At 33.5% G+C, this 25,585-nt stretch overlaps 4 protein-coding genes across 4 annotated transcripts; all 4 read left to right on the plus strand.

Annotated features, from left to right (window-relative positions):
- The first annotated feature begins 686 nt into the window (after positions 1 to 686).
- On the plus strand, positions 687 to 2,285 carry LOC105971385 (putative carbohydrate esterase At4g34215). Its single transcript, XM_012996235.2, has 2 exons — positions 687 to 1,424; positions 1,955 to 2,285. Exons 1-2 carry the CDS (start codon positions 834 to 836, stop codon positions 2,192 to 2,194), a joined length of 831 nt encoding a protein of 276 aa, XP_012851689.2. The 5' UTR covers positions 687 to 833; the 3' UTR covers positions 2,195 to 2,285.
- Positions 2,286 to 8,986: 6,701 nt separating this feature from the next.
- On the plus strand, positions 8,987 to 10,580 carry LOC105971386 (putative carbohydrate esterase At4g34215). The gene is made up of 2 exons (XM_012996236.2): positions 8,987 to 9,712; positions 10,284 to 10,580. The coding sequence occupies exons 1-2, from the start codon at positions 9,119 to 9,121 to the stop codon at positions 10,515 to 10,517; spliced, it is 828 nt and encodes a 275-aa protein (XP_012851690.2). The 5' UTR covers positions 8,987 to 9,118; the 3' UTR covers positions 10,518 to 10,580.
- A 5,194-nt stretch (positions 10,581 to 15,774) lies between these two features.
- On the plus strand, positions 15,775 to 17,474 carry LOC105971237 (putative carbohydrate esterase At4g34215). Its single transcript, XM_012996088.2, has 2 exons — positions 15,775 to 16,465; positions 16,972 to 17,474. The coding sequence occupies exons 1-2, from the start codon at positions 15,857 to 15,859 to the stop codon at positions 17,173 to 17,175; spliced, it is 813 nt and encodes a 270-aa protein (XP_012851542.2). The 5' UTR covers positions 15,775 to 15,856; the 3' UTR covers positions 17,176 to 17,474.
- A 5,798-nt stretch (positions 17,475 to 23,272) lies between these two features.
- On the plus strand, positions 23,273 to 25,019 carry LOC105971312 (putative carbohydrate esterase At4g34215). Its single transcript, XM_012996160.2, has 2 exons — positions 23,273 to 23,981; positions 24,596 to 25,019. The coding sequence occupies exons 1-2, from the start codon at positions 23,397 to 23,399 to the stop codon at positions 24,854 to 24,856; spliced, it is 846 nt and encodes a 281-aa protein (XP_012851614.1). The 5' UTR covers positions 23,273 to 23,396; the 3' UTR covers positions 24,857 to 25,019.
- The last annotated feature ends 566 nt before the right edge of the window (positions 25,020 to 25,585 follow it).

Consider the following 25,585-nt stretch of genomic DNA (forward strand, 5'->3'; position numbering starts at 1 on the left):
ATTTGATTAATGAAATTGGTGTTTTACCTCATAAAAAAAAATCATTTTCTTCAAGAAAACAAATTTTATTTCAGTTAAATAGAAACAAAAACCCCACCATTTTGGAAGTTGGAATATAATGAAGGATTTCTTTGTTTCAAAATTTGATATTTTCGAATTAAAATTGACGAATTTGGAAATTCAATTCCCTTAACTATCTATAGACTATAATTGTATGAAACTAAATAATAGTATTGATATTATATAGTACTAACATTTGAAGAAAATAAAAATCAGTATTTGATATATCAATTCCGATTTTAAATCCAAGAAGATTCATAAAAAAAATTCAGAAACTAGGCGTCAATACAAAACATGTGAAAAGAGTTCAATACAAAACACATTACAATTTAAATATATAAATATAATCATGAGTTAATATATATCTGAAAACTTATATCCAAACAAACTTAAGGAAAAATAGGCGTCAAATACAAATGGTAAATTTGATTCCCATCATTCTTCATTCTTTCCTAAAATAGAAACAGTTGCAAAAAGAACGCTTCTCTCTCTCTCTCTCTCTCTCTCTCTCTCTCTCTCTCTCTCTCTCTCTCTCTCTCTCTCTCTCTCTCTCTCTCTCTCTCTCTCTCTCTCTCTCTCTCTCTCTCTCTCTCTCTCTCTCTCTCTCTCTCTCTCGGTCTATAAAAACAATGCAGAGTAATCATCATTCCTTCATCCCCACCAAATTATTTACTATCAGAGGCTAATTAGTAATAAAAAGCCTCTGATATAATAATAATTTTATATTAATTTCATCCTCTGTGTGTGGGGGGAAAGGGAATTAAACAACAACAATGCCTTCCCTTGTTTGGCTGTTGCTTTTGGCCCACGCCACCTTGGCGTTGAGCACCGACGAGAATATCTCCGACGCATACAAAAGCATATTCATACTCGCCGGACAAAGCAACATGGCCGGACGAGCGGGCGTTATAGCCGGCAAACTTGGCGGGGATGTGCCGCCTGCATGCACACCCAGTCCCTTCATCCTACGCCTGAACCCTAACCTCACGTGGGAAGAGGCACGTGACCCTCTCCACGAAGGTATTGATGTCGATAAACCTTGTGGAATCGGGCCCGGGATGCCGTTTGCTAATTCGGTTCTGGAGAGGGACTCGAGCATTGGGGTCATCGGTTTGGTCCCGTGTGCCATCGGGGCGACCAACTTAACCTCGTGGAGCCGCGGCCATGTCAACTACAATCGGATGCTCATGCGAGCGCAGGCGGCGTTGAGCGATGGAAGAGGGGTAATTCGGGCTATTTTGTGGTTCCAAGGGGAGGGTGACGCCGTGTTGGAACAGGATGCTTTGTGTTACAAAGAGAAATTGAAGACTTTCTTCAACGACATCCGATCGGATTTGCAGTTGCCCGAGCTACCTATAATCCAGGTATTATATTATATATATCAAATGATTCACCTTATTAACAACTTTTAAATTTTTTGATGGAGCGATGATTCCGATCCACGTGCATGGATCAAAGTCGTCATGTGTTTGAATCACGCACGTATCAAATCCGTTCAAGAAATTGAACGTGCAAAGGTTTCCAATATTTCGCACCGAGATTTCAAAATCCACCGATTTCAACATGAAAAATTCTAACTTTTTTCGTTCAAATTTCCAAAATTCTGATCTACGACTTTGTTTTCTTCTAAAAGTTCGAGAACTTATGTGATTTTCAAAAAAAAAAAAATTGAAATTCCCAAAATTTCTGAAATTTCTTCTAGTTAAAATTTTGGAAGTATTTTTTTTTTTCGTAAAAATATCCGAAAAGGGATCTGTTCTGTCCGACTTTCAACCCTTGTTTTCAAAGCATATAATACATTTGTACGTGTTGGAGATATAAATATCAAATGATCAATAAAATTTTGATATGCTATTATTAATTGTTTCAATTTTGCTTGTGTTTTGTGGTGTAGGTGGCTTTGCCAACAGAAAACGCAGGAAAATATGTCGATGAGATAAGAAAAGCTCAGCTGGGATTAGAGCTTCCAAATCTGAAATGTGTTGATGCATGGGGATTGCCGGTGATCAAAGGCGACGCGGTGCATCTTAACACCGACAGTCAAATCCAGGTTGGCCACATGTTGGCCGACGCCTTCCTCCAGCTTACGACGGCATCGCCTCCACCTCCTCCGTCGGCGGAAAGTTGTGCATGATTACATATTTATGTATCTTGTTCAATTAATATAAATTTACTAAATTTGGTTATTACTCAATCAAATTAATTCTATGGCTCTCTAGTCTCCACATGCCCCTATTTTTTTCATTGCAAATCAACTATACGGCTCAAGCATACATAAACTATGTTGCATGAACACAGAAACATGCACAAAAACTATGAAATGTAGAAAAGTACACGACAAAATGGTATATATTTCGAAAGACGATATGACATGGGAACGTCGTAAAACGAGCAAATGTTGAAAATATATACGAGTAAATTAAATTTAAAATTATAAATATTAATACATTTTACATCTTTTCTTATGTATTAATTCAAAAATTCTAACTATAATTTTCATATATTTGCTATATAATTTATTCATATAAATTTTACTATCAACTATCAGTATATTAATTAATTATGAAATCGTAGTATATCCACGTGCAGTGGCGAGGCCAGAAAGTATGGTGAGGGGGGCTTAAACACACTGGGGTTCGGGGGCAGCGTGCCCGAAAAAAAATTTGCTACGATATAAATTTGAAATGAAAATTCGATATGAATTTTTTTTTCCTTCACTTTCAGAATATAATACCAAAACGAATCGCGAAAGCTAAATTGCTATGGAAATTTAAGAAACATGAATAACAAGTCGATTATCAAATTGACACGGAGAAGTTGTCAATGCTAAAACGACGTCGGTGGGTGGCAATTTAACCGCTATTAGTGTGACTGTGGGAGTGAACAAATATTTTTTTTCTTTTTTTCTTTCGAGAAACGTAATGAAGTTGAGAAATAGAAGATGATAGCAAGTCATATATGGAGGGGCTTTGTGTAAGTGGACTAAAAATAAGTGGGCTTAAATAATATAATTAAATAGACTTTAAAATTAAATAGAATATATATATATATATATATATATATATATATATATATATATATATATATATATATATATATATATATATATATATATATAATAGTAAAAATTTGGGAAGTGAGGGGGGTTTGAGTCCACCCTAGCCCTTAGGTGGACTCGCCCCTGTCCACGTGTATGTTCTTAATTTGCGTGGATAATTAAATGCCCATTGTTGCATCAAATATATCGAGTGAGGGTTAATTAATGATGTCTATCATACGTAGGACGTAGGGGTGTAAATGAGTTAAGCCAGCTCGTGTTAGTGAGCCAATTCGACAAAAGCTCGAGTTTTTTGAGTAAACATAAGGGGTAATGTGCTAGAGGTCCCTAGTTGGAAACATAACTAGATGTGGATTATAACATTGATATTTTTTTATGAACTAAATCCCTTTTTATAAATAAATATGAGTCACATGCTCAATTTTTCCTGTATCCCTAATTTGCCCGTAACCTAAATCCATAAATTCTAAAGTCACGTTTCGCTCAGATTTTTATCTCTCTCTTGCTCTCTCTGCCTGTCGCAATCTCTCTCTGTCTCTCGCAATTTTTCTCTCTCTATTTTTCGATATCTCTATCTCTTTCGTTCTCCACCACTCCAATCCACTATTGAGGGAGGCGGTGGAGACGACATCAATAAGAGGATAGTTGTAGAGGCAAGGAAGCGGCAACTATGATGGTGTAAGGTCAGATCTATGGTGGAAGGCGCGGCGATGGTGCTGGGCATGGATGATGGCGTTGGCTGACGCCGACGCTCGGTGATGGTGGTGGTGGTGGTGGTGGAGGAGCGGATCTCGGGTTTGGTGGGGAAAGTTTAAAATTTTTCGGTTTGGATGTCTACAAATGTCTGTGAATGTCTATGGGTGTCTGGCGGCTACAGTTCATAGGAATAGTTAGGATTTCAAGATGTCTGTAAGTGACTATGGATTACTACGGTTTCCTATGGGTTTCTATGGATGTCTACGACCGAAAAAATTAAAAAAGTCCATAATTTTCAATTTATGTAGAAAAGAAGGGAAAAAAATAGATTTTTATATAATGAAAACATACCGACAAAAAAAAAAATGAAAAAAAACGTTTTCCACGTAAAAATTAAAAAAAAATGCTAGATACAAACTTAAAAATGTTAAATAATACCATAATTCATCATGGTATATTTACAATTCCGTGTAATTTCGAATTTGTGAGTGGATGGGTATTTTTGGAATCTATTTAATAAATGTTGTGAAGCAAATTTTAGTTAGACTTAAGGTTTGCCACCAGAGACTTATATCTTAAGATCCCTAAACATAAATACACAAAATGGGCTTAAGCTCGGGAAAAAAAAAAAAAAAAAACCAAAGAGCTCGACCTCGCCAAAATAGTCAAGCTCAGCTCGATCTCAGCACTTTTACACCCATAATCGTACGCAAAAACATGGATGAATGAATACCCTTAGAAGTTAGAACTCTTACGTTGAACCAGAGGACATTATTGTCATTCCTTGAACTAGATGGCATTAGTTATAGCTTTAGACGTGAATGTGTGTGAATAGATGGTAAGTAAAAATAATGTATAATAATAAACAAAATGACAATAATGATATTATTAATGGTGCATCATTAGAGCATCCTCAATCATAGTGTTGCTATAAATATAGAAGTAGCTAAATGCTATTTTAGCTAGATTTAATAGTGATCTAATTTAGTAAGTCATAATTTTTTTTCACAACTATCCAACCATGCCATCTATGTCTACATTGCAATTTTATTTTCGTTTTTTAAATTTTAGTTGTTATATAATTGGGCAAATTACGGCCAACTTCCTAATGTAAGGCCAAATTATGAAAATTCCCCTATTGTTTGGATAATTACAATTACCCATCACCAATGTATTGTCTTACACGTTCACTGTGTTAAATTTACTTAATAAATGAATGATTTTTCTTAATAAAATATACAGCTGAAGGAGGTTGTTATAATTTTTTTTTTTTAAACAGAAGGACAACTATTATATTAAGATTTCAAAACAAGAGTTTTAGTACAAAGAGTAGTTTTACAGGCCCGTTGGTACATGCTATTACAGTCATTATACAAAATATTGATAAAAAAGGTTGGGCATATTTCAAAAGTAAACGTAGTGTCGTTGTTCATAGTAGTTCCAAGTTTTGCCAAAACGTCTGCTGCACCATTTGTCTCTCTGTACCCGAACTCCACTTCGACAGCGTCAAATTCAGTCAATCTCCTCCGCAGCTCCTGCAGAAGTGAGTGGAGATCCCTGTGCAGCTGATCCTTCCTGCTAAGAGTCGAGATTAAAAACATGGAATCAGTTTGGACAAGGAGTTTTTTAATATCCAGTCTTCTGGCGAGGTTAATGCCTTCCACTAGCGCCCAACATTCAGCTTTATTGTTAGAAACAATGCCTATATTCTTAGAAAAAACATTAATAAAAATGCCATTACTATCTCTGATAATGCCCCCGGTTATTATAATTATTCAAACAGTAGATTTTTTTTTTTTTTTTAATAATTTAACTTTACCTCAGACACGATTTGCCATACATAATTACGGTGAGTACTTTTTTTGCCTTTTTTCTATCCACTTTTAGGATTTTAGCTAGTGAAGAGTGAATAGCTATATTAATTAGCTAATGGTTAAAAGTTAAAATCATCCTAATAATAAGTATGGTACATTGCACCTCACCCTATAGAGAGGCTGTTTTAATTTGTAGGTACAAGCTACTATTTATATATTTATTATATTCTAAATTTTTAGCATTTACTTGGCCATTTTGCCAATATACACTACACAATGGGATATGTTCACGTGACTACTCTATTTTATTTTTAGAAATTTGAAAAGAAATATATAATGTGAATTATGTTACTTAGCATGCCAAATCTAATAACAGGTCGGTTCAGCTATGTATGGTAAGATTTTAGGCTTAGTGTATTGTTAACTGTATATTTTTACACTTAAATTATATCTTTTAATTAGAGTTTTTGGTGTATTTTATTGATATTTGGTGCTTATTACTTTGATTTATTTTGTTTTAGGCACAAAGTGAAGAATTTAATAAATTGAGGGTCAAACTACAATTTAGAAGAAAAGGTGAATAAAATTGGAGAAGTCAACGTCAGTAGGACCGATTTAGATCTCAGATGGCCGTCCGAGAAATACACTAGAAATTGAGACGGCCGTCAAAATCAAGAAAGAGGAAGAGAAAGCCACGGCATTTCGGACGGCCATCCAAAATAGAAGCTGAAGTTCCTGACGGTCGTCTAAACAGATGAAGCTGCGCAGTAAGGACGAACTTCTAATTGTACAAGGAAACTACATTTTCACACCTTATAAAAGACCATCTCAAGCACGAAATTAAGAGTCCTCTTTTTACACAATTTTGAGAGCAAATAAGCAATAAAGAAGACGAAGAATTTGAAGACTTCAAGCATAGATTTTATCTTCCGTCTGAAATATTATCCGACCCAACCAGTAATATTATTGCATGAGACAGTAATATTATGGTCGAAGACAGCAAATTGCAGGCGAAACGATAAAATTAATTAATACAATAAAATTATTGTCTCAGACAGTTAAATTACTGTTTCCAACAGTTAAATTTTTGTTCGTGACAGTAACTTAGCAAACATCCAAGCCAGTAATATTAATTAAATTAATGTTTTTTTTAAGAAAAAACAAAATTTCAATAAAAAAAGTCAATTAACAGTTAAATTACTATCGGATTTTTTCGAAGACAGTTGAGGGATTTAGGTGAAGATGTGGAGAAGAGAGAAGATAAAAGTGATAGAGGTAGAGGCTAATAATTATGATATATGAGAGGGTATTTTTGTTTTCTCAAACTAGTCCAGGAGGATCTCATTAATTTAATTAGAAATTTGAGTGTAGGCAATAGTCTTTGAATTTTATTGAGTTTATTTCAAAATATTTCTCATTTACAAGGGTATTGCATATTTCCGCTTTCGTATCTCAATTCTTATTTTAAATACAAGAAAATTCATAAAAAGACATGTGAAAAGAGTTCAAAACAAAGCACATTACAATTTAAATATATAAATATAATCATGAGTTAATATAGGTTTTTTGGCACTCTGCACCCTTGAATTACACCATTTTGGACTTTGCACCTTTAAATTGCAAAATTGGCAGATTGCACATTTTAAACATAAATTGTTTGACACTTTACACCCCAAATCATTTTTGTCTTAGAAAACTTACCTACAACTTGTTGGGAAACCTGGAAGATGGGTAAATTCATAATTTTCTTATGATTTATCCTCTTCCCCCAATTGTTAATCACCCTTCCAACATTTTTATCTCTGTTTAATAAAAAGTCATAAAATCTTTTTAGCCATTTCTTTCAGTAATAAATCAATATAAGCACTAAACAATAATAGTAAATCACTTTTTTTTTTTCGAGTTTGAAAAATAATATAACTTGAAATTTTAGGTCGAGTCTTCAATTTTTTTTTGAATAGTGAAATGACAAAATAATGTTACTGGAAGGTTTATTTGGTGGCATAGAGGTCGTGCCTATTAATTTCATGATGGGAGGAATTTTGTGCTCCCATTGAATTAGATGTGAGCAAAAAAATCGAGAAACCGAAAAACCGAACCGAAAATCGAAAAAACCGAGCCGATATATACCGTCCCGACTTAAAACCGCATATATGGTAATTTCTTTATGAAAAATCAAAAATATCGGTTTGTGTATGGAGAATAAAAAAATTAGCGAACCAATTTCCTGAACCGAACCGATTTATACAAAATGATGTCTTTTCGATATATATATATAGTATAAATACTTACCATATAGTGCCTCTATCTTTCGAGCGCCTCTGACATGTTTTTCTATTAATTAATTTTGGTTGTAACGTGGTTTTTATTAGTTAATTTTCGGTTGTTATTTTTTAATTTTCTCAAATAAATATAATGAAAGTCCAAATATATCGGTTTTATGCCGAACCGATTCGAACAAATAGACGAAGTCGAAACAAAAAATAAACTGAATTGATACCGAAATCGTTAACCGAAAAACCGAATAACACCGAACCGAAAAAAACCGACATATTCAATTTTTAAAATATGAAAAATCGATATTATCGATATGTGTTTGGTTTATTGGAAAAACCGAGCCGTACCGACCCGTGCACACCCCTACATTGAATAGTATGAATCTGAAAAATGATTAAAAAAATAGCATTACAATGGAATAAAACTTGATCTTATAAAGGTGTGTTATCGGACTCTTGTTTATATATTCCGACCATTCTTGATTTTTAGTTCAGAATTTACATATTAGGGCAAATAGAAATGGCTAAGAAGAATTTATGATTTTTTGATTAAAATGACGAAAGATAAAATGGTGGAACGATGATTAAGAATTGGGGCAAGATGGATAGATAATTAGAGAATTACAAATTTGTCCATCTTTCAGGTTTTCAACTAGTTGGTAATTTTTCTAAGCAAAACGTGATTTGGAGTGCAAAATGCCAAACAATTTATATTTGTATGGTGCAATTTGCTAATTTTGTAATTTAAGGATGCAAAGTGCAAAAAGAATGTATTTCAATGGTGCAAAGTGCCAAAAACGAGTTAATATATATTTGAAAACTTAATTGAAAACAAACCAAGGAAAAATAGCTAGGCGTCGAATAAATAGGCGTCAAATACAAATGGTAAATTTGATTCCCATCACTCTTCATCATTTCCTAAAATAGAAACAGTTGTAAAAAGAACGCTTCTCTCTCTCTCTCTCTCTCTCTCTCTCTCTCTCTCTCTCTCTCTCTCTCTCTCTCTCTCTCTCTCTCTCTCTCTCTCTCTCTCTCTCTCTCTCTCTCTCTCTCTCTCTCTATAAAAACAACGCAGAGTAATCATCATTCCTTCATCCCCACCAAATTATTTATTATCAGAGGCTAATTAGTAATAAAAAGCCTCTGATATAATAATAATTTTATATTAATTTCATCTTCTGTGTGTGGTGGGGGGAAGGGAAACAAAAACAACAATGTCTTCCCTTGTTTGGTTGTTGCTTTTGGCCCACGCCACGTTGGCGTTGAGCACCGACGAGAATCTGTCCGATGAGTTCAAAAGCATATTCATACTCGCCGGACAAAGCAACATGGCCGGACGAGCGGGCGTTATATCCGGCAAATTTACCGGGGAAATGCCGCCTGCATGCGCACCCAGCCCATTCATCCTGCGGCTGAACCCTAACCTCACGTGGGAAGAGGCACGTGACCCTCTCCACGAGGGTATCGATATCAATAAAACATGCGGGATTGGGCCCGGGATGCCGTTTGCTAATTCGGTTATGGAGAGGGACTCGAGCATTGGGGTTATCGGTTTGGTGCCGTGTGCCGCTGGAGGAACCAACATTGAGCAGTGGAGCCGCGGCGGTGAAAAGCTCTACAATCAGCTGATCCAGAGAGCTCAGGCGGCGATGCGCGGCGGAGGAGGAGTAATTCGGGCTCTTTTGTGGTACCAAGGTGAGGCTGACGCGGACGATGCCGAACGTGCGAAGAATTATAAGTGGAGATTGGAAAAATTCTTCACCGATGTCCGATCGGATTTGCAGTTGCCCCAGCTACCTATAATCCAGGTATATATAATGATTATGAATAATTATGAGTCAACCGAAAAGCTCCAATTTTGGAACAATTTTTTCGTATAAATTTTCAAACTTTCGAATTACAATTTATGTGATTTTTGATTTTATCCGAAATTCAAGAGTCGAGATGGATTTCCACATTCGGAAAATTTTGGAAGTAGCTTTATAAAAAAAATAAAAAAGAAGATATTTAAAAAAAAGTTAATTTGATCATTTTCGTGCGACTTTCAATTACCCTAGTTGAAATTCTAATAACGTGTGCACGGAGAGACGTATCTGAAGACATATATTAAGTATCAAACGATTAATTAGAATTTGGTCGGAGCTAATGTGGACCATACATGGGCCACTATTTAGAGTCGACGACACTCACTGGGTCCCACATTCGAGATCCCTTGGGAACCGCAACTTGAATCTGACTAACAATATAGTTTAAGTTTTTAGATGAAGTGGTCATTCAACATGGATCAGAGATTCAGAAGAGTCTTGTTGTATCCAATTAAAAAAATCCCACGTGCTATGATTTAATTGTTTTGTTTTCTTCTTCTTTTGTGGTGTGTAGGTGGCTTTGGCATCATCAAAACCAGGAGAATATGTGGATGAAATAAGAAAAGTTCAGCTTGGAATTAATCTTACAAATGTGATATGTGTTGATGCATGGGGATTGCCTCTCACGGGCGATAAGTTGCATCTTAATACCGACGGCGAAATCCAGGTTGGCCGCTTGATGGCCAATGCCTTCCTCAAGCTTAAGATAACCCCTCAACCTCTTCCGATCGGACAAACTTATGCATGATTACATATTTTGATGTATCTTGTTCGACATATATAAACAAAATTTGGTTCTCGCCCAATCAAATTCATTTTTTTTTTTTGTGAATTAATATATACATAAGAGACCAATATAATCTACAATCCACATATATTTCACATATCATATATAGAGCGTAAACTAATGTTGCACACGCATAAAAACGGCGAATGTAGAAACGTACATGGTAAATAGTATTTTCCAACATGAACAGCATAAAGTATGAAAGAGAGAATGTAGCTAGAATAGTTAATACTTAGACTACAAGTAAAATATATATATATATATATATATATATATATATATATATATATATATATATATATATATATATATCTCTAAAAGTGTGTGTTGCCTAAAGAAATCAAACGTGTGCCAATCACTATCTTAACTGATGGATTAACGGAAAAGTGACGGAAATGACCAAAAGTGTCAAATAATTGAAACATGAAGGACCAAATGTGGTTTTTGTGAATATGAAAGACCAAATGTAAAACCGTTTCAAACTTAAGGGATGAAAACTGTAAATTCCCTATATTAAACTATTCCAATTTCATATACATAATGTTATTAATTTATTTTTTATTTTCTTTGGGCGTCTTCGTTGTAATATCTCATTTACCTGAAAATATATTCCAAACTTCATAGTATATCTTCACGCGGGTCAATAAAAAAAGACACTTCGGATATTTTTTACCCGGGGTCTTGTCTCTTGATAACGAAGAGACTTTTTTTTTTCTTTTTTTTTTTCTCTCTCTTTTTTTTGGGTTAAATTCAAAAAAAAAAAAAAAAAAAAAAAAGAACACGAGAAATGAAGTTCTCTTGCCCGCATACATATGGTGTACATGTATGGTGGTTTTATTATGAAATATGAATATGAATATGAAGGAAGCAAATAGATGATGATTATGTTCGAAATCACAGTAACTTGTTTATTCTAAGGGCTTTGTACACATCTAGAGATATATCACATTCTTTATATATTATTCTATCATTTTACGAAGTTCGTTCAGTTTGTTAAACGATCCTTGATGTCGTGCTTCTGCCGAATACAATTCTATAAAATCCATAATAGTATAGATATTGTAAATGTAACTTTTTGATTTTGTCACAATTATAAAAAAAAAAAAAAGCAAACCGAACTGCATATAGGTATTTGATTTATGGTTCCAATTTTCAGTCCAAATTAGTTTCAGAAAATTCAGAAGTCGAAATTTCGAAAATAATCCTCAAAAAAATTCGAAAAACTATTGTTCCAATTTCCACACCTAATACTATTAGATTACAAAAAAAATATGTAAAGTTGTAAACCATTACGTATACGTATACGTTTAGTGTAAACAAAGAATATATATATATATATACATATATATATATATACACACACACACACATATATATATATATATATATATATATATATACACACACACACACACATCACATTACAACTATTAGATGTGGTCCAGACTTTGCAGCGTGGAGAATTGCTGAGCTCGCAGACTAGAGAATAAGGAAGGCGGGCATAAGATGATTGGAAGGAGTCTATACTCAAGGAAAGACATGGGAAAGAATTTTGTCCTGGATTCGATCCATGCAGAATAAATAGGGTTCTTGGAGAGATAGAAAGAAAACCTAACGTGAGATTTGAGGTGTTTTTTTTTTTTTTTTTTGTAAAGAAGAGATCGAGAACACAACTAGGGTTTTTTGGTTAAGTTCCATCATATTGTAACCTGAGAATTCTATAATTATTCATTTTTCTTGAGTTAATAAAGTTGTTTTAGGTTGCTTGGTCGATGTAGGTTCAAACTGAACTGAACCACGTTAAATTTTGAGTTCTTTATATTGTTTTTCATATCAGATTAAACGCACACACACACACACACACACACACACTCGATAATGATTTCAACATGTAGATGATCAACATAAAGGTGTTGCTTGTCCATATATCAAGGAGTGTTGAGGATAAAAAGATTGCATAAGAAATTCAATCTAAAGCTCATACTGCTCTAATCTTCAGTTTGGGAGATGAAATTCTAAGAGAAGTTTCTGATGGGATAACTGCCATTGGAATCTTTGTACATGAAAAGATCTCTTTCAAATAAATTTTATCTTAAGAAGCAACTTTACACCTTACAAATGGATGAGAATAAAGAGATGAGAAAACAATTAGATGTTTAAAACAAAATCATCTTGGACTTGTTAATTACGGGAGTGAAAGTAGAAGATGAAGATCAAACTATCATTCTACTGAGTTCACTGCCTCCCATATATGAACACTTTGTTGACACAATGTTGTATGGGAAACAAACACTCACAATGACAAAGGTTGAATCTGCACTCAATTCCAAAAAGCTGCAAAGGAAAAGTGAAAACAAGGAAGGGAAGGGATTGTTTATAAGAGGGACAATTGATAAAAAAAAGAGTTCAAGAAAAACAGAAACAAGTCAATTAGATCATAGTCCAAGAGCTCTACCACTCAATGAACTGCCAGAAAATGTTACAAATGCAATAAATAAGGTCATATAAGGAGGTTATATCCATAAAGGCTTAATAAGAATAATGGAAAAGCCACTGACATAGGTGATGTCGCACTGGTTTTAGATGGATATGACTTAGCAGATGTTCTTGTGGTCACAAGAACCAATCCATGTCAAGAAGGGGTTATTAACTCTGGCTGCTTATTCCACATGACTTCAATAGAGACTGGTTTACAAACCTTAGAAAATCTACAAGTATATTTGTGACCCCTGGAGATGACACTCCATATCAGGTGGAAGGAATTGGGACTTTTTGCATAAAGGAATTGACACCCCTGAAGAGATTTGGACAGGAAAACCTCCCACATGTGAAAAACTGAAAGTATTTGGTTGGACTGCCTATGCTCTCTTAAGACAGGATAAACTGCAACCTAGATCAAAGAAATGTGTCTTCGTGGGATATCATGAGGGAGTAAAGGGGTGTATTGAACCAGACTACAATAATCTATCATTAATAGAGATGTAGTGTTCAATGAGGAAGAGATGTCATTATTGAAGTAAGAAGGTGATACCTTGGAACAAAAGCATGTTCAAGAAACAAAAACTCAATCTGTGGTGGAAAATAAAAAAAAACTCGAGTTGAGGCACTCGGAAGAAGAAATTGAAGTTGCTGAAACAGAAGAAGAAACATCGCAAGGAAGAGGACTGGAAGATTACCAACTGGTAAGAGATAGAGAAAAGATGAAAACGAAACCAATTGTAAGGTTGGGGTATGCAGACTATATTGCTTATGCTTTCATGGTGGAGCAAAAAACTGATTCTCTGGAGCCACAGACATACCAAAAAGTTGTGAGCAAACCAATGAATCATAAGCTCGTGGGATGTAAATGGATTTATAAAAGAAAATAAGGGATCCCATGACCAGAGAAACCAAGGTATAAGGCAAGGCTAGTTGTAAAGGGTAAATGTATTGATTACAATGAGATCTTCTCTCATGTGGTCAAGCAAACTACAATTAGATTAGCTCTCTCTAAGCTACTGAAGGAGATATCGAGATAGAAGAAATGAATGTAATCACTATTTTTCTTTATAGCTAGGGAAACGAAACAAGAGATTTCATGAGTGAAATTGATTTCAAGAGAAGTGAATATGATCCCTGTAAATATCAGAATAAACCTTATGGTACAAAGAAAATTCTACTTGTCTTGTATGTTGATGTTATGCTGATCATTAAAAAGAAAATGCCAGAAATCAATCAAAGCAAAAGCTAAGAGGAACATTTGAGATGAAAGACATAGGACAGAGAAGAAGGATCCTTGGGATTGACATCTTAAGGGATAAGAGTAAGAAGGTGCTCCTACTATATCTTAGAAATCTGAAATGATTTGTGCAGGCACAAATTAAATATTCAGGCACATTTTTTACCATTTCTCAAAAAACAAAAGGTAAAAAACTCAAAAACTCTCTCTACCCTTTCGATTTTCTTTCGTAAAGCCCGTGCAAATCGTCAACAGATCGGAGGTAATTTTTACGTTTTTACGATCCTCTTGTTATGTAGATTACGAATCCGAAAAAAAAAACGAAAAAAATCGGACTTTGGCCTGCTCGTGTGAATTAACGCGAGCACTTGGCAAGTGCTCGCGTAAATTCACGTGAGCACATTAACAATTGTTTTTTTTTTTTTTTTTTAACCCACTCGTGTGATTTCACACGAACAGAGACGTTCTGCTCGTGTGATTTCACACGAGCATATCTTCTCTGTTCGTGTGAAATCACACGAGTGGGTTAAAAAAAAAAAAACAATTGTTAATGTGCTCACGTGAATTTACGCGAGCACTTGCCAAGTGCTCGCGTAAATTCACACTAGCACATGAATAAAAAAAAGTCCGATTTTGTGCATGTGAATAGTACAAAAGGTAAATAGTTATGGTAAAAAGGTAAAAAATCATAGTAAAAAAGTGCCTGAATGTTTAATTTGGCCTGCATATATCATTACCCCTTAGAAATCCTAGCTTGAAAATGTTTTGACCAAGTATGGAATGAGTAATGCTAAAGTTGTTTCCACTCATCTAGAAACTCACTTCAAGTTAAGTTCAACTCAAAATGCTCAAGAGGGATCAGATGAGATGCAGGACAAACCCTATACAAACATATATAGTTGGAAGCATTATGTATGGAAAAGATGATCTCATTGGCAAGCCTTGAAGTGGCTTATAATGAGATATATTGGTTTGTGCTACAAGAAGACAAATGGAACTGGTTGATTTTGTAGATGCTAACTATGCAGGCTGCCTTGATTCAAGAAAATCAACCACTGGATTGTGAAACACGTAGTTGGAAATCTCAACTTCTGAGAGTGGTTGCATTGTCCACAACTGAAGCTGGATACATTGCTGCAAGTGAAGCTATAAAGGAGGGCATGCATTTAGCTAAAAGGATTTACATCTCATGAAAATCCAGCTTCCAATGGGAGATCAAAGCACATTGATACATACTAAAATGCATTTTATTAGAGATGTATTATATTTATTAATGGGAAGATTGAGGTCAAGAAAATTGAACATACACACTCGTTTTCTCAACAACCACCAATAAAAAATAAAATATGCAAGTGGTAAATATTTCATGCCTATCACTCTTACATCCTTTCCCAAAAATAGAAACCGCTGAAAAAAAGAAAATGGTTGACTCTCCATATCTCATCCCTATGTCTCCAAACAACTCCACCAAATTCTTTATAATCAGAACTAATTAACATTCCAAAAAACCAAAAAAAAAAAAAATAAAGCCCTCTTTAATAATCTTTCATTTTATACAATCCTTTTGGTGAGAAATTAAACCATGTATTCCCTTCTTCTGTTAATGCTTCTGGCTCACGCCGCCACGTTAACGACGAGCACCGACGAGAATATCTCCGATTTGGACGGTACTAAAAGTGTATTCATACTCGCCGGACAAAGCAACATGGCCGGCCGAGCGAACGTTATTGAAGGCAAGTGGGTCCCGCTCGTGCCGCCAGAGTGCACACCCAGCCCTCTAATCCTACGCCTGACCGCCAGCCTCACGTGGGAGATGGCACGTGACCCTCTCCACAAGGACATAGATGTGAATAACGTTTGTGGAATCGGGCCTGGAATGCCATTTGCTAATTCGGTTCTGAAAAAGGACCCGAGCATTGGGGTTATCGGTTTGGTGCCATGCGCCGTTGGAGGAACCACCATTGACCAGTGGAGCAAGGGCCAGAACCTCTACGATCAGCTTCTCAAGCGAGCTCAGGCAGCCGTGCGCGGCGGTGGTGGAGGAGGAGGAAAAATTCGGGGTCTTTTGTGGTTCCAAGGTGAGGAAGACGCGGAAACTGCCGACGGCGCTCAAAGTTACAAAGCGAAATTGGATAAATTCTTCACCGACGTGCGATCGGATTTGCAATCGCCCGAGCTACCTGTGATCCAGGTATATATTTATATATACACCAGAACCTCAATAAATTAATAACTTCGCTTAAATAATAATTTTTTTTATCCGGACTCGGTAAAAACATACTAAATTATTAGTTCGATAATTTAATATTTTAGCTAAATTAATAGAATTTTGTTAGTCCCGACTCTATTAATTTATAGATGTTTAACTATATATTACTATTATTAAACCCGTACGATGCACTGGATCCATGTCACATTATGAAACATATTCCAACTAAAAAATCGATAATTGAAATATAATACAATTGAAAATATATTGGAGAAGAAAAATAGCCGGGATCAATTTTACTTAACAATTGTCTAAATAAATATAATTATATCAACTCATTAGTGTATAATTTTACTGAACATTAATTATCATTATCTCCAATGTCGTAATGTATTAAATTTAATCATTAGTGCCAAAAAAAAAAGGAAATTATTTTTGATATGATATAATTTATTTAATTTAATTTAATTTGATTGTTTGAGGTGTAGGTGGCTTTGGCATCAACAAAAGGAAATTATACAGAAGAAATAAGGAAAGTACAGTTGGGAATTGAGCTTCCAAATGTGAAATGTGTCGATGCAAAGGGACTGCCACTCACCGGCGATAATTTGCATCTTAATACCGACGGCGAAATCCAGGTTGGCGGCTTGATGGCCGACGCCTTCCTCCAGCTTACCGGAGAAATTAATTAGTGCATTGCTTACATTTCCATGTATCTTGATCAGTATATAATAGATTCATATAGATATATATTTAAGAATTAGACCTAGTAAAATGTTTTGAAAATGTTCTATAGAGACGCGTTTTTGGAATACTTTTTCAACGATTGTAGTCTAACAGAAATGGCCTAATGAGAAAGTCCGGAGCGTCCATGAGTTCTGTGTGTACGAACGAAACATTTCGACATACTATATATTCAAGAAGTTGATGTGTCCATGTAAAATAGAGCTAAGCATAAATATATTTGCCTTGTGCATTACACTTGCCGTAATATTCCGTTATAATTAAAGCAGAAAGGGAAAGTAACACAAGATATAATGTATGAAAGAATCAATGACACCGAATTCGTAAATTAAAACAAATAATTACAGATGTGTTGTATATAAAGTGTGAATAACAACACTAAATAGAACGTGCAACGAAATTTAAATAAAAGCACGTATATATAAAATTTTATATCCACAAGTAAATTTTCGTGAACTGCCTTCGAAGGCGAAATGATATAAATAATCCGGATTTAAATTGATCAATTGAGCCACTATTTATATCAGGTTAGTAGATTTTTGACAGGTTTGCATGGATTCCGACTATGTAAAAACCACATTACACAACTATAAAAACCGATTACAACTTGCCATAACCACAAGTTGGTTAAGAAAGTCAAAATCCAAATGTAGACCCTTGAAAATTTAAGCTCACTATCTAATCAATTCCTCAACTCGCCATTGAATGTGTGTGGGCCGGGTCATGGAAAAATGGCCTCTGTTACATTAATTAATTAGGGGTGGGTTTTCTAAATTGCCCTACCAACATATTGCCCTATCGAACTCTACCGATTCTCTACCGAAATATTTCTATCGAATTATTATCGTACCTTATCGAAATGTTTTGGTAGGGCAACAACACTCAATATTATTAAAATGGTATTACCCAACCGTACGAAAATATTATTCATAAATAAAATTTTATTTTAATAATCCATTTATTGTATATAAAAAGTGAACATAGTATCATAACTAACTACTATTAGTTAAAATTAATTATACTCTTTAGGTATGTCAAAAATATTTTAAATTACTTTCATTAATGATGATATATTTGATGTTAAAAGTTTTTGTGTTATAATTTTATTTAAAAAATATTTTACATTAGGTAAATTTAGAACATATATTGAGGACACTTATATTTTAAAAACTAAAACATGTATACCTGCTTTGAAAAAAATGATATTCAATTTAGACTTAAATAGTAGATAATATAAATTGGTAATTAACATTACCCTACCCTACCGAAACTTTTGGTATACCGAAATTTTTAGTAAGGCAATGGTAATGGATTTCATAATACTGAAATTTCGGTAATGATTGCCCTACCAAACCCACCCCTAACGGTAATTATAGCTTTACGTGAATGTGTGTGTGAATACATGGTAAGTAAGTCATTGAGTGGATGATAATGCATGAAGCATGCACTATATTGAACAAATTGGCAATAATGAATTAATGATATTAATGGTGCGTCATTAATTAGAGCATCTTCAATCATTGTTTTCTATAAATGTACAAATAGCTAAATGCTATTTTAGCCACTTAATAATAGTGCTTTACTAAGTTATTTATTTACAACAATCCAACCATGCTATCTTTCCATATACTTATCTACCTTCGAATTATATTTTAACTAGTAATTTGACCCGTGCAATGCATGCACATAATTCAAAGAAAAAAATATGCATATAAAATTAAACTTATTCAGCTATTCCATACCGACTATGCACATAAAATTTTATTTTGATTATCTAAATTTTAGTTATTACTATCTCCTTCCCAAATTAAGTGGCATTTTAGTCAAAATCGTACAGATTAAGAAACCTAATTATTAGCCTATGTTTTAATAGAAAAACCCCAAATTACCCTTTGCAATGCTATTAAATGAGCTCTTAGTAAAACTCAACCAAAGATAATTAGTGGTACAAATTAATGACTTTGAACAATCAATGATAAATGGCAAACTTGATAAAAAAAAAAATTATTTTTTCCTTGAAAACTTAAAATGACACTTAATATAGGATTTTTTCTTTTGGGTTAAAATGCCACTTAATTTGGGAAGGAGGTAGTATAATTATAAACGATATGTGTACTCTTTTGTCTATTTGTCTATCATCTTTTAGGATATTTTGCTAGTGAATAGTCAATAGATATTTCCTAAAAAAATAAAAGAATAGTCAATATATATATTAATTAGCTAATGGTTTAAAGTATTCTAATAATTGTAGTACATTGCACCTCACCCTATTATTGAGGCATGCCCATATAATAGTCATAATCAATGTGTGTGTCATCTTTTATGACATTTAGAAAATATAAGAAAAAATCTCCATAGTTTATTACTCGATTAATTAATAATTTCACTTGAATATACAACGTGCTAAATTAATAATTTGTTAAATGTGTAACATAATATAAATTTAGAAAACATAAGAAAAAATCTCCAGAGTTTAGTACTCGATTAATTAATAATTTCACTTGAATATACAACGTGCTAAATTAATAATTTGCTAAATGTGTAACATAATAGGAATTTAAAAATGTATTTAGGCCCATTTAATATATTAATTTATAACTATTTAGTACTTAGAGGGTGTTTGGCTAAGCTTATTTTAAACAGTTGATAAGCTCTTACGTCTGATAAGATGTTTTAAGAGCTGATAAGCTGTTACATCTTATTTTTAGGATTAGTTTTTAGAGTGTTTGGATAATAGGCTTATTTCCTATTTTTACTCATTAAAAGATCTTAAATAAAAATGTGGTACTTATTTAAAAAGATCTTATTTGCTCCCCAACAACTTATTTTAAAAAAAAATAAGATTTTTTTCTAAAAAATTACCAAACACTTTGGAAGAGCTTATAAGCTCTAAAACATCTTATAAGCTCCTTTTAACATCTTATAAGCTTAGCCAAACACCCTCTTAGTACATTTTGTGATTGATAAAAGGGCAAAATACAGTTTGCACCCTTAAACTATAGGGGTGGTAACACTTACCCCCTTAAAGTTACGAATGTAACACTTACCCCCCTCATTAATGAATTTAAAGGTAAAACTTTGACTTTGAATGATGTGGCATTCTTTCTTTCCAAATTGTCCTTCTAGCCATTAAATAAATAATGAATATGTAATAATAAAAATTCGACAACTTTGCCAAAACTTAATTTTATTATTTCAATATTGTAAATTTGTGAATGAAAAAAAATTGAATTTTAGTGTATTTTTGTTTTATCTTGTGTTCATTTGTAGCTAATAAAAAGTTAACGATTATTCGAATTTTAATTATGATTTTATAGTTTATATAGTTATTTTAATGCGTGTATGACTCTAATATAATTATCCCACTTTTTACTTTGAGAATCACAAAATGTATTCAAAAGTTAATAAGAAATTATAATTTAAATATTTAAATATTATTTTATAAAAATTTATATTTAACTAACTAAAATAAATTTTCAAATCAATAATTATCATAAAAAAAATTGGCCATTTAAGTCTTGAATTTTTTTTTCTTGCAAATGTTTAACGTATTTAATATATTTTTTAAAATGTTGAGATTTTTATTTATATTAGGGTCTATAGTAACTAAAATGTGGAGTTAAACATAAATCAAAATATTTTTTTTAATAATTATTATATTTTATAAAATTTAGTTTTTGAAATATTATTGAAAATATTTTATTATATATGCATCAATATAATAGCTAGAAGGACAAGTTGGGAAGAAAAAATGCCACATCATTCAAAGTCAAAGTTTTATCACTAAATTCATTAATGAGGGGGTAAGTGTTACATTTGTAACTTTAAGGGGGTAAGTGTTACCACCCCTATAGTTTAAGGGTGCAAACTGTATTTAGCCCTTGATAAAACTTAATTAAATATAGTTGACATCCTAGTTACTCAGTTATTACTTATTAGCAAAACGGTCCACTGAACAATGCTCGCTCATTAGCGTCGCTCGTGAAACACATTAGATTTCGACGAGCAAGGTTATTTAGGTTACAGAAAATGTACTTTGGTACAGTTTATAATTTTAATAAGATTATTATTTAATTTGTTTTTTTTTTTCTTTTCTTTAATTTTTCGTATTTTCCGATTTAATTAATTTGTTTCAGATTTATTGGTCTTTATAAAATTTCAGCATTATAAATACGCGTAGCTGGGAATGTTAAACTTTCGATTTAATACATTTTTTAGAGAATTTTCTCTTATTTCTAGTGGATTTCGGATATGTCTTTGTTCGATAGAATTAATTCATATAATTTAATATATTTTCAAAATTTCGTGTTGCATACGTATGACGAAGTTCAACACATATGTTGTACAAATGTATGCAATTTAAAAAAATAAAAATTGGAATCGAGCATGTTTAATTGAATGAATACACTATTTACAACAATATTTTGTATAGTTTTAATATTATCTCTTTGACAAAACTACATGTTCCTCTTCGAAAATATTATCATACGCTAATTAAAATCATATACATGTACTATAAAATATCAAATGAAAAACATTTTGCAACTAAAATAATTTGTATTTGCTTTATAATGAAAACATTTTAAAATCATTTGAACTATAAAATTGCTTTCTTTGACAAATTAAATTTGCAACTGTCACTAAATAATTTTCTTTGTATGATTTATCGTACACATAAACATAAAATATTTATTTTTTTATTTGTAAAGATTAAACATAAAACAAATTGAATTACCGGGCTGGCATAAATCAAGAATTAATTAATTCTTAATTAATTAATCTTGTGAAAACAAATCTTATTACCTGGATGCATGCCACTAGGCGAAAGAATATGTTTTGGATTTAATAAAGTAATTAAAAAAAGGAAGTTGTTTCTCTATATAATTTTTGGAAGTGGGGTATAATTTCCAAATTCCAGAGAATTTTGTAAACTAAAGCAACAAGATATATATAATTCATTGCATAATTAAAATAGTGTCAGGTGAATGCAATTGTTGTCGTTTCTTCTTGCAATAATTACAATGTTTTCTATGAATAATTGAAGGGAAAATTACAGTTTTCATCCCACAAGATTGAAATGATTACACATTTGGTTCCCAAATTCATAAAAAACACATTTGGTCCTTCATGTTTCAAAAATTCAACAGTTTTAACCGTTTTCATCAATTTTCTGTTAAAGTTAATATGGCAGTCGATATATCGTCCGCCATATCGGTAGCGGGCATAAACATTTACGATATTTGTGTGGCGATTTTGAAAATCGTTTTTTTGACGGTGAGGCGGTCTGTGGCGGGTCAAATCGATATATCGGGGCGGGTCGTCAAACTTCGAGCGATATATGAAAAAATATTTTTTTCTAATTTTTATTTATTAACTTTTATTACAAGGAAAATAAGGTTTTTATTATTTTTTTTTTCAATTCCAACCATTATCTCTTTCAATCAAACCCAAATTCAGCGACTTCGTAACAAAAACCTAGCCTAAAAAAAACAAAAATACAAAACAATCCAGACACCGCGGCGGCAAAAATACAAAACAATCCAGACACCGCGGCGGCAAAAATACAAAACAATCCAGACACCGCGGCGGCATTCTCTACCTCATTATTAATGTTAAACTTTTGTTATGTGATTAAAGAATATATAAACGATGAGAAGAGAATCAAGTTCAATTTTGTTTTATACGTTTTAAGTATTTATAAATAAGATATAGAAATATATTACACTAAATCAAAAAACCAATTTATTTCCAATATATCTCCGATTAATCACCGCCGCAACGATTTATCGTGTGGCGGTCCCGAACCGCCTCGGATTCGATAACCGATATTTAGAACCTTGATCTTAACTAACGGAGAAAGGGTAAATTGCTAGAAACAACCAAAAGTGTCAAATTATTAAAAGGGACCAAATGTGTCTTTTAAACATGAGGGACTAAATGTCGAATTGTTGCAAATTTTAGGGATGAAAACTATAAATTTCCCAATAATTTAATACTAAATATAATTGAGAGGTAAATTATGGGGAAATATCAGTCTGGTGTAAGATTCCAAAATACATATAGAAACAACTAAAAAAAAGTAGTTGTCTCTCTCCATGTTTCAATATACCAAAGTGGTCTCCTAAAATAAAATTCCAAGGCATCAAAATTATTGCTTCCTCACCAAACAATGTATTCCATTTTTTGGTTGATGCTTTTAGCTTACTCCACTTTGGTGAGCACTGAAAAATTCACCAATGAAGGCACTAAAAGCATATTCATACTCGCCGGACAAAGCAACATGTCCGGTCGAGGGGGGGTCGTAAACGGTACGTGGGATGGATTCGTGCCGCCCGAGTGCCACCCCAATCCAATGATCCGACGGCTGAGGTCTGATCTCACTTGGGAAGAGGCGCGGGAGCCGCTCCACAAGGACGTGGACGTCAATAGAACTTGTGGAATCGGGCCCGGGATGGCGTTTTCCAATTGGGTTCTACAGAGGGACTTGGGCCTTGGGGTCGTCGGTTTGGTCCCGTGTGCCGTCGGAGGAACGGATATTAGCCGGTGGAGCCGTGGCGGCCGCCTCTATAACCAGCTGCTCCACCGAGCTCGGGCCGCCATGCACGGTGGTGGACTGATTCGGGCTATTTTGTGGTACCAAGGCGAGAGCGACACGGAGAATCTCGGGGATGCTAAATTGTACAAGGGGAGATTGGAGAAGTTCTTCGCCGATGTGCGGTCCGATTTGAAGTCGCCTATGCTACCTGTGATCCAGGTAACTTCACCGCCAGACCCGTTAACAAAAAAGTTTGATATTTTTTAACTTTCATAATATTTTTCTTGTATGTTTCAACAAAATAATCTCAAAATTAAAATCCAATAGTTTAAAAACATCAACAAGTGATAAAAATGAATAATAAAATCATACAATAAATAAAGTTCAAAAGACAAGACCGACCGTTGTCGATGGTTGACAATATATATATATATATATATATATATATATATATATATATATATATATATATATATTCCAATAAAACTCGTAACCCGACCGAGACTTGAGCCCAGAACCGTTTAGCTTATACAAACCCGTCCATAGGTCGGTTCGGGGTTTGAAACCAGCCAAACACGTACCAACTGTCATCCCTACACATGACCCCCTAAATGATGAGTTTTTATGGGGTAATAATTTGCTAAAAACAATCACACAATAGGGTTGTTTTTTTTGTTCGCTAATATTTATAACACTATGAGGTTCTTAACAATTTGAACATAGAGGTGTTAAATGCAATAAACCCTCACAAAAAATTGTAGCATATATAAAATTGATTTTATATTTGTTTATTTTTATTTTATTTTTTGGTTTTTTTGTGGTGTAAATTAAAGGTGGCGTTGGCATCAGGACAAGGATCTTATGTAGATATTGTAAGAAAAGCTCAGCTAGAAATTGAGCTTCCAAATGTGAGGTGTGTTGATGCCAAGGGGCTGCCACTCGAGCCCGACGGTTTGCATCTAAGCGCTGCAGGACAAGTTCAGCTCGGCCGCATGCTGGCTGATGCGTTTCTTCAGATCATGGCCCCTTTACCTGTTTCGAGCAGTGCACCAAAGAGAGCTCGTAACTTTTTTTCTGGACTGTTTAGAATTTAGATGTATATAGTTGAGCCTTAATACATATTTATGTATTTAATGACATGGTTCTTTGTCCAATTAATTAGGGCTCATACTCATATGGTTACATATGCCGGATACATTTTTTATTTATTTTATTTATTTTTAACAAATTTTTCTATTATAAAAACGTTTAATCTTTTTTCTGATTTTTTATTTTTGATAAGTTTACTAGTCGAATATGACTATAGTCCAAGTGACTACCGTCGAATATGACTATACTGTAGTCACATTCTTTCTTTATATTGCCGTTTTTACATTTTTCAACTTAAAAATCAGGATTATACAGTGTAGTACCGTCATATTTACGAAAAAGAAATACAATCAAAATCCACACAAAAAAAATAATGATTTGAATCTTATTATTACAAATCAATTTGTAACCACGCAAATAGATCCGAAAATTCACAACTAAAATAGTCATCAACATCATTGTACATTACAAAAAAAAACATACAAATCTCATATATGGCTATGTACGATTACGTATGACTATATATGACTACATAGTTCATTCTCTCCAATTGGCATGTCGTTTATCCATCTTCTTCAACATCATCGACTTTTTTGGCTGCAACTTAATTTTACACTAGAAAATAGACTAAGAAGAAGAGGAGAAGGAGGAGTAGAGAGAAAATTACTGAACTCAGTGGCAACGGCAGATGACTCAACAAACAACGGCTGCCCCCTCAGAATTGAATCTCCCTG

Source organism: Erythranthe guttata, chromosome 3 (genome assembly GCF_056151865.1).
Source record: "Erythranthe guttata isolate IM_541 chromosome 3, IM_541, whole genome shotgun sequence".
Lineage (NCBI taxonomy): Eukaryota > Viridiplantae > Streptophyta > Magnoliopsida > Lamiales > Phrymaceae > Erythranthe > Erythranthe guttata.